Source organism: Zootoca vivipara, chromosome Z2 (genome assembly GCF_965207765.1).
Source record: "Zootoca vivipara chromosome Z2, rZooViv2.hap1.1, whole genome shotgun sequence".
In the NCBI taxonomy this organism is placed as follows: Eukaryota; Metazoa; Chordata; class Lepidosauria; order Squamata; family Lacertidae; genus Zootoca; species Zootoca vivipara.
The window spans coordinates 16,382,951-16,396,118 of NC_142585.1; the positions used below are offsets into that span (position 1 = coordinate 16,382,951).

General features: G+C 38.4%; 1 protein-coding gene across 8 annotated transcripts in view; it reads left to right on the forward strand.

The window, feature by feature from the left end:
- Positions 1 to 13,168, forward strand: part of DIAPH2 (diaphanous related formin 2) — a 339,062-nt gene that overhangs the window by 94,146 nt on the left and 231,748 nt on the right. For all 8 annotated transcript variants that reach the window (XR_015948654.1, XM_088664504.1, XM_088664505.1 and 5 more), the window contains one exon: positions 2,032 to 2,146. Coding sequence is in view for 7 of the 8 variants with exons in the window: in XM_088664504.1 (XP_088520630.1) it covers positions 2,032 to 2,146 (115 nt within the window). In the remaining variant the exon portion in view is untranslated. The remainder of the gene's footprint in view (positions 1 to 2,031; positions 2,147 to 13,168) is intronic.

The following is a 13,168-nucleotide window of genomic DNA, read 5'->3' on the forward strand; positions in this document are numbered from 1 at the left end:
TTACCTATTTGTTAACTGCTGCCAGATTCATAATTGTCAGGTATTGGAGGACTCTTAATGCAAATCTCTTTGAAGCCTGGCTATCACAGACAAGGGACTGTACTTATGGACAAGCTTTATAATGAGAGCACCATACTGGAAAGAAAACACAAACTTTTATGCAACATGGTATCCTTTTATTTAATATGCACAAACTATTGAGCATGACTTTCATCCACCAGCACCACGCAGAACATTGCAGATGGAATAACACTTTAATCTGACACCTACATTCAATGAACCACAACTGGGATTGCTTCTGTTCTATCCCCCCTCTTTTTTTGATGACCCTGTACTCTGACTTCCTGCTATAGTTGCTATTATTCTATTCTCTACTGTTATTTGTGCAATTAATTTGTAACTGAAGATCAATAAGATACTTTTGAAAAAACCATAAAACTTACATTGTGCAATGAAGGAAATGGGGGGAAAGAAAAAGGTCTTGCCTGTTTATAGACATCAGTAAATAAAATTGTATTTCAAAGGGATTTGCTACCTGTGTGACTGCAATGTCATATACTTAATAACCCCCCAAATAAATATGAAATTAGAAGGATTATTATCCCCCTTACTGCTTGAATCTATCTATCTATCTATCTATCTATCTATCTATCTATCTATCTATCTATCTATCTATCTGACTATCTGTCTATCCATGATAGCAATGGACATAATGTATATCTTGAAGCATCTTTCCAGCTCTGAGCAATTTCCAAATAAGTAGATATATGTACAATTAACTGTTTACATATCTGCATTACTTTTATACAAAATAAGCAAAATCCGTAGTTTAGAGGCCAGGGTCACATTACAAGTGCACTGATTTCTGTAATCATTTGTTTTCAAAATTTATGAACTTTGGTATGACTTAGACATTTTCCATCTGAATATATTTAAAGTGAAAATTACAGGAGCAATAGCAGCTTTTTACAAAGCCGTCATAAACAATTTTCATTATCACTAAATGAAGGTAGTTAACTTTTCAGCCTGACATAGGCTGTCTGTGCTTGTCTATTTGAGGAGGGCAGCTCAATTTTTATTTTTTATTTTTAGAACCATATCCACATATTTTGTCCCTTTTAAAATAAAATGTGGACATTTTTCTTTGATTATTGCAATGCACAATTATATGCTTTCTTTGTTCACCATTGTGAGGTTCACTTCACTGATATAGGTTGTATTTATAAATAGGTTTATTGCTTTTCATTCTAGTCTAGTAGCTGAGGCGGAGGATGTTGATATTTATGTGCATGATTTTATATAACTTCAGGACAGAAATTTAATCTAATGAAAAATTTGAAGGTAATCCTTTCTGAAGTTTATATACATTAGGAATGCATGGCATAACACATTACTTTTAACATTCTGTCAGGCTTAGGGTTCTGATGTATAAACACCATGTATTATTATCTTATTCAATATGTTCAGAGAAATGCATTTGAATAGATCTTCATTTTATCTGCACATAAAATTATTGTACAATATAGGAACACAATGAGCTCTTTCGGATGGGACTGTTCAGTGTGCCCTCCATATGTTGTTGGGGTACATTTACTATCAGCTTTAGCCACCAGTACCCGTGATCAGCGATTGAAGTTGTAGTCCAACAACACCTAGTGGGGCACAGGTTAACCTCTTCCTACTCAGGAAAAGTTCAGTCTCCATTCTGAGAACTCGTGAAAGGAAAGGGCTCAGATCAATTTTTTCACCTTCATTAAAAGCATCAGAAGGTGCCAGTTCCGTACTCTTTCCTAGCCTGTTGCACTATTTTTGTGAAAACGTAACTCTTTGTCCTTACACTCCCACTTCTGTTTGTTTGATGAAGAAGTTCAAAGTTGAAATACCAATTTCTTTAAAAATTCCTGTTTGATTTTGTGGCTTACAGCTTTAATAACTTGTCATTGTCATGCATTGTACTTAATGGATGATTGCACAGTCACAGTCACTAAGCACAAAGCACAATCGCTAAGCACCTAACAAATTTTATTTCAGGTTGAACCACAGGAAATAACAGAGAATTGTTTTTGGATAAAAGCAAAAGAAGAAAAATTTGAAAATCCAGATCTGTTTGCAAAGCTGGCTCTCACTTTTGCTACACACATGAAAGGTTGGTACTTCATTCTTTTCCTCCTAAATAGTCTGTGATGAATCGATACGTAATTTTTTGCTTTTAATATTGCTATACCATCAGTGCATGGTGTTTTAAAAGGTAACATAAGCAATAAATAAATAAATACCCTTGGGCAATTCCAAGATTCATACAGTCTACATTTGAAAAGGGAAGATAACAGGGAAGAATGAAGGAGATGCAGGTAGGGTAACAGGTACAGAATATGTGTAAGTTCAGAATAATGTAGTCAGACTTAGTTGATCTAGGTTAAATTGACTGAGTGGTTAAGCAAGAGGTCAAACAGAGTTTTGAGGTCGCATTCTGAAGTAAACATGAATCACATACGTTATGGAAGGGAGTCCTAGCAGAAAGGACAAAGAGAAGGAAAAGGCAGTTATTCCGAGGGTGTGGCTGACAGCTTCTGGGAGCCACAGGTGAGAGCTGAGTGCAGGGTGGGGATCAAAGGGATACAAACTACCACAGAAGGAGCACAACATGTTGCCCCACCAGAGGTACTACCACTCCTCTAAAACCCTAAATAATCTGCTAAACCAGGTGAGAGTAGCTGATGTGTCTCAAACCCTCAGTGAGTTAGGAATTTCCCTTGCATGCAAAGACAGGCTCCAGTAGTTGAGTGTATGAGACCAATAGTGGGTCCAGTGGTTTCTTGTGCTTTAGACCAGTGTTTCCCAACCTTTTTCTGACCGTGGCCCCATTCCGACCTTCCTTCCTTCCTGTGCCCCCCATGGGCATAGCCAAAGGTGGGTGAGGGGGGGAGCTGCCCCCCAATAAGTAAAAATCAATACAATTCAATACACACCTGAGGTTCTGCCCCCCCCTAACAAAAGCCTGTCCCCCCCAACAAAACTCCTGGCTATGCCCACGCCCCGGTAGAAAGGTATCTATTTAAATGATTTGTTTGTAAACAGAACATGTTTTATTATATTTTTCATAATTTATATAAAATACAGTTACATAAAATGATAGGAACATAATGAAATATTGTTGAATCAGATAAACATAGAATCACAGATTTGGAAGGGACCCCAAGGGTCATCTTTCTAGCGCAACCCCCTGCAACATAGGAAACTCAGGTAAAGCATCCATGACAGGTGGCCATCCAACCTCTACTTAGAAACCTCCATGGAAGGAGAGTCCAGAAACCTCCATGGAAGGGGAGTTCAGTCCAAAAGGCGCACAGGAAGTTCTGATATATTGAATAATTTTAAAAAGCAAGTGGTCCTCACTGACCTGACCCAAAATGTTCTTGTAATCTGGAGGGTCCCTGGCTGCTTATAGCCCCAAACACCTTTACCTGGTAGTAAGGCCCACTGAACTCAGTGTGGCTTTCTTCTAAATAGACACTTAGTTATTTACTAGAAGCAAGTCAGCAGCACCAAATGACCCTGCTCAAGTGGCGCTGGGGTGGATTTCAACCTGTGCCTTGCAGAGCTGGGCGGTTGCTCTGCAAGGTTGGGAATGTTCCCAAAAGGTTGGGAAACATCTGAAGGCCCTGATCCTCTAGGCGCTGGGGTGGATTGCACCCCATAGCTTGAGGAGTCAGGCCCAGACTGCCACCCAGCCCAGCAGCTCTGGCTCATCCAGCCCTACCCATTGCCACCTCACTACCGCACTTACCTGATCTGGGGATTCTGGGTCATAGACTCTGCTGGTCAAAATGGGAGCCTCAGAAATCACCCTCTCCTGCTGGAAACATACCAAGACTGCTCCATGAAAATACATGTGGCAAAAAGGAGTGCTAGGTCCTGGTGGGCTGCCCCCTTACCTGCTTGTGATTGGCCAGGCGGGTAACCCGCCAATCAGGATTTTTTAAATCTTGAAAAGTTTTCCCCCCTTCACTTCTCATTTCCTTGTGGTGTGGCCCCCCATTTATGCGACATTTTACCTATGCCCCCCCTGGGAATATCCTGGGGGCCCCCAGGGGGGGCCATATGACTCCTGTTTGGGAAACACTGCTTTAGAGGGAAGTGAGGGGCAGATTGGGCTTGTCAGCCTGGGATAGCCCACCTGGGAGAAGGAAAACTGATCTTAAACCTCCATTTCCTTGTGGGTCATCTCCAGGAGAAGAAAAGGCTAAGGAGTAAATCCTAAAGAAATCCAAAGTGGAGTCCCTAAGATGACTGGATGGTGTTTTGGACAACTCCTTTAGCTATGTAGTGCTACATGTGTTGTTCTGCTTTCCTTTGGACCACATCAGCGAGGCTGAGAGGGGGATATTGTCATCTGGGCAGCCCAGGACCTTGCGCCCTGGAGATGTCATTTTGATGCAGTTTTTTTCCTAGAAAAATACATGCTGGTACTCACAATGAAGTTGTTACAGTATGTGCCACACTTTTGAACAACAAAAAGAGGTGCCGGTACCCTTGAGTACCCCCAGAAAAAAACCCCACTGCTTTGGTGCTGCTAACCCAGTAGTTTGACCTAACTCCCGGAGGCGCACTTGGTTGTCTCTCGAGACAGGCAGATTCCAACTAGACCTTCCAACTGCTAAGGGTTGTAGAGCTTGAAAAGCCAAGATTATGAGGCAGGAATGTTTTATAGAATGTGGTGGAGGAGAAAGGGCTATGTTGGAGTTTGAGTGAATGTAAAGGTGAGAACGCGTGTGGCGCTGGGAGTTAAACCACAGAGCCTAGGGCTTGCCGATCAGAAGGTCGGTGGTTCGAATCCCCGCGACAGGATGAGCTCCCGTTGCTTGGTCCCTGCTCCTGCCAATGTAGCAGTTCAAAAGTGCAAGTAGATCACCCGCTACGGCGGGAAGGTAAATGGCGTTTCCGTGTGCTGCTCTGGTTCGCCAGAAACGGCTTTGTCATGCTGGCCACATGACCTGGAAGCTGTACGCCGGCTCCCTCAGCCAATAACGTGAGATGAGCACCGCAACCCCAGAGTCGGTCACGACTGGACCTAATGGTCAGGGGTCTCTTTACCTTTACCTTTACCTTTTAAAGGTGAGGATTAATTTATGCGTATCTTTCTCAAATAGAGTATTATAGAATTCAGCAGTTGCAATACAGTTAAATTACTTGGAGTGAAGCCTTTATTTTCGCATTTCCTGATAGAGGCCTTTTAGTCTCTTCTCATGTAGATCCAAATTGGGTTTTCTGGGTGATAAACAGACACCAGAAATAGGTTTTAATAAGCTTTTAGTGAGTATCATAAGATATGAAGTACAATGATTTCAAATTTGCTTATTCTAGCCTTTGGACACAAGGCATATTTTTGTGTAAATTGCATAACAGCATAGTAATTGCGCTCCTGGGGTATGCTAGACATGAATTTCCTCTACATGGCTAAGGCAAATAACTGTCAAATGTTGTCAGGTTTGTTGCAGCATTGCTTCTCCAGTCAAATTCAGTTAAGAGATCTCTACTGAATGCAATAGTAATATTTCAAACTCTAATTTAGGCTTAGTTTTTTCTTCTTCCTGTCTAGTTCTCTTCTCTCCCCCTTTTCCTATGTTATATCCAAATCGTCTTATACTTATCCCTGTTGAAAATGTAAATGGAGACATCATCAAATCCTTGAGGTCTGATTTGTTGGCTATATTATGAAGGATTAAATGATAACCATAAATTAAAGTTAACCCAGTAGAAGTATTTCAGCTGGATGAGATTTATGGTTGGTAATAGTTAAGGAAGTGACAAGAAGTTGAGCACTAACAGGTTTAATAAGCTGATGGCCACAATGAAAGCATTTAAGCAGTGGAATTGCAGTGAAATATTAAAAACAACAACCTGCAACAGTAAAAATGCTGCTAAAATTATTATTACCACAGTGTTGATTGCAGCAGATGTTGTCTGTCAGATTTCAAGCTGTGATATGGTATTGCTAGAAAACCAGGAAGGATTACCCTGAATGTTCTCATCTGTCCTTTACTACATCTATAACCTTTTTATTAGCCACTTTTAATTTGGCTATGTTACTAATTTACCATTATTCACTGACTTTCAAATGTTTGTTCATTAACTACCACAAAACAAGAATTGTTAAATACTTATTTTAAACAAAATGTTGCTTACCTATAGGCTTAATATTTTTGTTATAATACAGTGGTACCTCTACTTACGAATAACTACTTACGAATGTTTCTACTTAACTTACGAATGGAGCTCCGTCCGCCATCTTGGATGCAGTTTAGATAGGATTTTTTCTACTTACGAATTTTTTCTCCCAATGCATTCCTATGGGATTCGACTTACAAATTTTTTCTACTTACAAATGTGCGTTTGGAACGCATTCAATTCGTAAGTAGAGGTACCACTGTATACCATGTTGGGAGTGGTAACCTGAGTGTTAAATTTCATTATCATTCCTAAACCTGTGTGTTCACGTGACTAGGTCTACAAGAACTATGTGCCTCTTAAATAAATTCAGCAGGCACAATTCAGCTTACTTATTTGACTTACTTGAAGGTACATTTATAGCTTGGTGAATAGAGAAGCAGAACTAAATGATGCCAGAAGCCTTGACTTGTATCTCAGGGCAGTCATGGGTTTAGTTGTTCCAAAGGCACGTTTCTAGTTTTGTGATGCCAAGATGATGATCGATAGCTACCATTATTTATAATGTTGCATCTTGAAAAGTCTGAAACTAGGTTCAGACAAATACATTGATAAATTTTCCTTGTGTTTTGTACAGTGAAGTGGAAATATCTGTTTTTTCCCTATCAAGGCGGACCATAAACTTCTGCTATTTTCTTTATGAATCTGCAGTAAAGTAGATGAATGCAATATTATCAAGAAGGTCTTGACTGGCAAATATGTGAAATTTATCTTTAACTGTGTGTCACCTTTCAGCTGAATTAGAATAATAACAGTTGAATCCTTGTAATTTTTTTTAATGACTTTTGGGCTTTAAAAAAACCCCAAGAATAATGACAAAATAATGTGAGGGGGAAGGGAGAGCAGCTCACTAGTGTGTGAAGAGCATTTGTTTGTCTATACAGCTTATGTAACCTGAAGTATAGAGTTAAGCACTCTTAATTCTTTTATTGATTTTATTTAATCTTGCTTGCTTAACTGTCAGCTAAGGGTGTGTGTGTGTGTGTGTGTGTGTGTTTGTTTGTTGTTTTTTGTGTGTGAAACAAAATGAATTTCAGCTTCCTGTTCATGCTTCCCATTCAGTGAAAAGTGGAAAATCTTTGCACCTTTTTAGTTCATTTGCAAATTTTCATTTTATACTTATAAACTCATTACAAATGTGATTTCAATTTAAAGTAATATGCAGGGGTTACCTTCATCTCGTCATTGCACTCTTGTCCCAACCAGATTGAACTTTTGCAGATATCTGATGTTCACTTTTTCTTTTTGCCAGAAAAGCCTTTTCCAGTATACATGCACAGAAGTTGTTTACTTTGATGTGGAACTCATGGTAAAATATTATGATTAGCAAATTATGGAAACACTTTAAGTCAGATACATACAGAACACTTTTAGAAACAATAGCAGAAACAATTGACATGAACAGTGGTAGAAGCAGGAGGGACCTACCTCATTTGACAAACTTTGTTTCAAGTATGAAATCATAAAGGGGGGTGAAATCCCAATTACTCAGGAAATAAGTAAAATAAAAAGGGGAAGTTCTGAAGAATTGTGTTAGACACACTGAATGAGTTTTCTGTCTGTTTTGAACAGCAGACTCCATGCCACATCATAGCATTGCTTATGTAAGACCTTCGTGGGAGTTCTGTTGCTGGACCTGTGTGCATCAGCAGAGTGTGTATAAACACACCCCATCTTGCTCTGTTTTGCCTTCTTCTGGGTCCAAAAGTACCCGCGCGTCAGTGACTGTGTGCCAATTGGACATGCCTAAAATTATCGCCGCCTGTAATAGGTTGCTGTTGCTTTTGGTGGTGAGGAGAGTATTAGTTGGTAATTAAGACCCCTCCCACAAATAAAATACTATTTGAATGTGTGAACAAACTTCCTTTGATTCTGCCAAACTATTTAAAGAACTTGGTGAGTGACATGACAGGAGAAAATGGCTGCCGAAGAGGCAAGTAGCAGTAGCATGGCCATTGCTGATTGTCAGATGGAGATCAGACTTATTTTCCTCAGCCTTTTCTGATGCACCTAGTGAACAACAACCTGTTGGAGGAACCAGAGGGTTTGGGTGTGACAAGATTTATGACACTCCCCCTGTACAACTGGTTGTAGATGGGCTTGCTTCTGGATAAGAAACTGGAACAACTGGGATGGTGCCACATGGGTAAACCTTGCTTCCAAATGTCAAGGCGTAATACTGGAAAGCGATTGCTTCAGTGACAGGGTGTACATATATCCAGTGTGACTGGTGGTTGATATTTTAGGGCTTTTTAAACAATTCTTTTTTATACACTATGTTCATTTTATTGTAAGTTGGGTGAGAACCTATTTAGTATGTTTATAATTTATTTATTTTTAATAAAAAATCTGTCATTTTCTGGTATATACTTTTTTCTGGTAGGAAGGCAATTACATCATACATGCAATCACCTATCACTGTGGGAGTGACTCTGAAAGGAGGAAGATCCGCTTTGTCTAAGCAGATAATTGAACAGTTTACCTTTCTGGAAGAATGCAAATGACCAAGGCTGTGTGTGCTTCTGGAGTTCTTCTCTTTGGATTTAAAATATGATATAATTGAATGAAACCAACCTTATAATCAACAGGAATGGATTTAGATGTGCAAAATGTGTTGGTGACAATAGGGCAAGCAAAATTGACTGTTAAGTGGTTTCTGTTTAACTTATCAATCTTTCAATAATTGCTATCTGATGCATAGTTCTTAATCATTGAAATTGGCTAAGTCACAAGACTATGGAATAAGCTTGATGCATATTCACAAAGCAGGTTTACATTCTTAGATATAGTTCTTCCACTGACTATTGTATTTTTGGTTTCTGAAAAAGAGTAGAGGCTTAAAAGTTGTAATTATCTGGGTCTGTTAGAAGTACACTAAGATATAGCTGTGTTGTGCCTGCTGTTCAATACTGCTTCACATGTTAGTTCCTGTTATCTCTAACTACGAGCCATGCTGCCTAGGCTGATGAGACTTGTCCAGTAGCTACTGGAGGTCCATAGCAGTGAGCCTTCAGCTGCCTGAAACTGATCAGTAAGCCAATTTCATGAGCCAATTTCATATTTCTCTTCAGAATACTATCTAGTTGTGATTCCTGCATTGCAGGAGGTTGGTCTACATGACCCTTGGTAGTTTCTATGATTACATGATACTGTGTGTAGGATTGCATTACGAATCCAACAACAGCTTGTGTCATGGGGTTCATCAAGCTCTTATTTTTACTGAAAACTTTAATATTTATTGTTTTATTGGGGAAGTATCATATTTTAATATAGTTTAAATAATTCTAGTGGGGGAGGTGATGGGGACCTGAATTATGTTTGACCTTATTAATTTTAATTGGGTATGATTTAATAAAGGCAACATTATGACTTTACAGGCTACAATATTCTTTATCCTTTTAACTAATGACCTTGTGAAATGTCACACCTTGTGAAATGTTGTGTCAGAAGAGTTCTTGATGTATTTAAACTCATCTTTGAAGGTCAATAATTCTATTAGGCCATTTTCAGGAATATGTTGACAGAAATTAGTGATGTAGCCAAATGCTAGCTGACAGTGTCGCTTAAAAATAATGTCTAGCAGTTGGGTTGACTTGAAAGAGACCATTAATGTTGGAAACTTAACATATAGACTTTTTTTTCATAACAAATTATTAAATTTTCCAATTAACACACTTTTTTTAAAAAAAACATAAAACAAAAACATACATACATTCAAAACAACACAATACCATACATTACTCTTTTTACCCTTCTCACAATCTTCTATTAACCATGCTCCGCCGAGCTTGACTTCCCTCCCTCCCCTCAATAGGTTTTCTAATCCGATCTTATCCCGCAGTTCCTTTATATCTTCCCTTTAAAGTCAATTCGCCGGATTTATTTCAATCCTGCAAGAGTTTTTTAAACTTCTACAGTTCTTTTCCATATAGTCCACAAATTTACTCCAGTCTCTTAGGATCCTTGTTTCCCCCTGGTTCCGGATCCCACTAGTCAGTCTCGCTAATTCTGCATAGTCCATCATTTTTGTCTGCCACTCTCCAATCGTCGGTAAGTCCTGAGTTTTCCATTTTTGGGCTAATAGTGTCCTAGCCGCGGTTGTTGCATACAAAAATAATACATTGTCCTCTTTACTAATTTCTTGACCTATCATTCCTAACAAGAATGCTTCAGGTTTTTTGGGAAAAGTGTATTTAAAAATCTTCTTCAGTTCATTATATATCATTTCCCAAAATTCTTTAAACTTAACATATAGACTTATGTTGGTTTAAGTCTATACTTAAACCAGTTGAACAATTGAACTTTTGGCTAATGCTATTAGTGGTATGATGTCATTAGTTTGGTTAAGTACACAGTCATGTCGTAATTTGTACTATGTTTCTCAGCTGCCTGATATTGTATGGTTATAGTTCATGTACTAGTTCTTGATATTTGGGTGTCAATAGGCATACAAGTCTTATTTTCTTTTAGCAGCAAACTTGTCTTTTTATTGTTATACTTAAAGTCCAATTATCAAGCCTTATTAAAACCTTCTTCCTAAAGGATTTTAATTTTTGGTTCTTATAATTTAGGTTGTGTATTCTGCTAGTGAAGAATAGTGACACTTTGAAGAAATTAATTGTGTGTACTGTAGATCAGGAAAGGTAGTAATTGATATATAATAGCCTTTAATAGCTGTGGCAGTCTGCATAAAGACAAAGTTCCATTGCCAGTTTCTAAAGGATGAGTGAAACTACTTCTTCTTTTCTTCTTATTTTTCTTCTTGCATTTTGGTCATTTCACATAATTTGTGTTTTTATTTATTTGAAAAAATGGATTGCATTATAAAATTATCCCTTCAATCATTTCAATGAAAGCAACCCTGAATTTTAGTGGGTTTGTGCCCAACTACGTTATTACTTTCTTTAAAATTGAGGACTGTTAAAACATTGAAGCTGTCAGATCGTTAGCAACAAGCAGATGCTTCCAGATGAGAGAAACTTTCATGATTCTTTTCATTTATATCCAGGAATCTCCATATGAAAACATTTCATTTAAAATTTGTAATATAAAATTGCATAGTTTTGGGTTGCATGCATGGACAGATAAAACTTCCTCAGTGTCTTGGGAGATAAAAGTATATTGGGCCTGCCTTACTTGGTACTTAAAATCAAACATTGGGTTCCTTCTCTTCCCTTCTGCACACTAGGCTTCCTCTGATTTCAGAACCAGCCACAAGAGGGCACATTTATGAACAAGGCTGGTTCTGAAGTTGCAAACGGTTGTTGGTCACAAGGGTGATGTGCTTGCTGTGATGCAGGCATAGGCTTGGGAATCAGAAATCTCTGAAGGTGATTAATGGGAATAAAGGAATAAATAACCCTATGTTGAGTCTTCTTGGCTTCAAACTGCAGGTGGCTCTCTTGATCTTCTGGATAGCTCATGCTGAATAACTTCAGCCCAACCTTTTTTAAAATCACTCCTCACACCCCATTATGTATGTGAGTGCCACACAGTGGATAACGGATAACTGTTCAAAGATTAGGAGGCTAATTTTCAACTGGGGCATAGGGAACTGAAGCAGAACAGTTATGTATCCCAGTATATGATTTATACGAATGCCAATATTGCCAGTGTTAGTGGAGAAGCTGCAAGATAGTCATATTACCTATATGTGTGACTTTAGGACTGTGTCATTGTTTCATCAGTAAGAATTCATTCATAAAGTTAGTTGTGGCTTGCCTTGCTCAGTTTTGTTTCTTGTTTTGGTATAATTCTGGATATTTGATTTTTTTTTCAAAAATTTGGTGAATGGTTCCTTGACAAAGTGGCCTAGAACACAAATAGGATAACTTTCACAAATAGGAAATAATTTAATAAACACACTATCTATAGCAAAATTCAACCCAGACATTGAAGCTTCATTCTCATTAAACTTTCATTGCTAAAATTGCTGCAGAAGAACATGTATTGCAAATTGACCTTAAGGATGATAGACACAGCTTTGGTGCAGCTGGGCCATTGTTTAAAAGCTTCGCTGTGTGGGCCTCCCAGGAATTGCTTGTATGTTCATTCTTTTGTGTAAACTTTTTGTTTGAGAAGCCACTCTGCAAACACTAGCCATTCGATAGCACCTGCTTCTGTTGTAGGGTGTGTGAGTCTTTTTTTGTTGTTGAGAGAGCATCAGTTGCCACTTCATTCATCCCTATACAAAAGGCCTCAATAAGAAGCAGCATTCTAGTGACGCCAGCCCAAACCAATGCTTCTAGCAACATTGAGCTTGTAAACACTGAGCTTTCTCTGGTTTATCTTTTGTTCAACAGATAGTTTATACAGGAACCTATTTTTCAAAGTAAAATAGCCACCGTGGGAGTGTAGATTTATTCTCTTTCATAAGGAAATGCAGATAGAGACAGAGATAGATATACATATATGCAAAATGAAGTCAGTTTTCCAAGGCTAGTTTTTGCATTGAGTGTATTACATAAAGCAGTGGTTGAAGATGACTCACAGATTTGTGGAGTCTCATCTGAGAGTTTTTAGTGAAATGCTTTGTAAGCATTTGTTTGGAAGTCTTCAGAACCTACTTTAGGTTGTAGAATATTGACATCCTCACTTATTGTAGCATTTAATGCCTTTGCTGAATTCTGTGAGTGGTTAGCTTGTTTTTATAAAGAGAAGCCTGGAAAAACAAAAACCTACATTTTTGGTTAAACATATAGAAAAGTGTGTGTGCCTGAATTTGGATTCCAGAATTAAGAGGTAGATTTTTTTGGCTCAGGTTCAGTGTAACACTGAGCTGCAGCTTACTGCTGCAATCTGTGAGTGTGTTTGAACTTCAGGTTTACATGTTCTTCCACTCTCTCTTCTTCCTGGTGCATCCCAGAGAAGGAAATCTGAAGCAACAGTTTAGAACTTAGACACTCATTCCGTAGTTCCTTACTGGCATAGAGAATTTGCA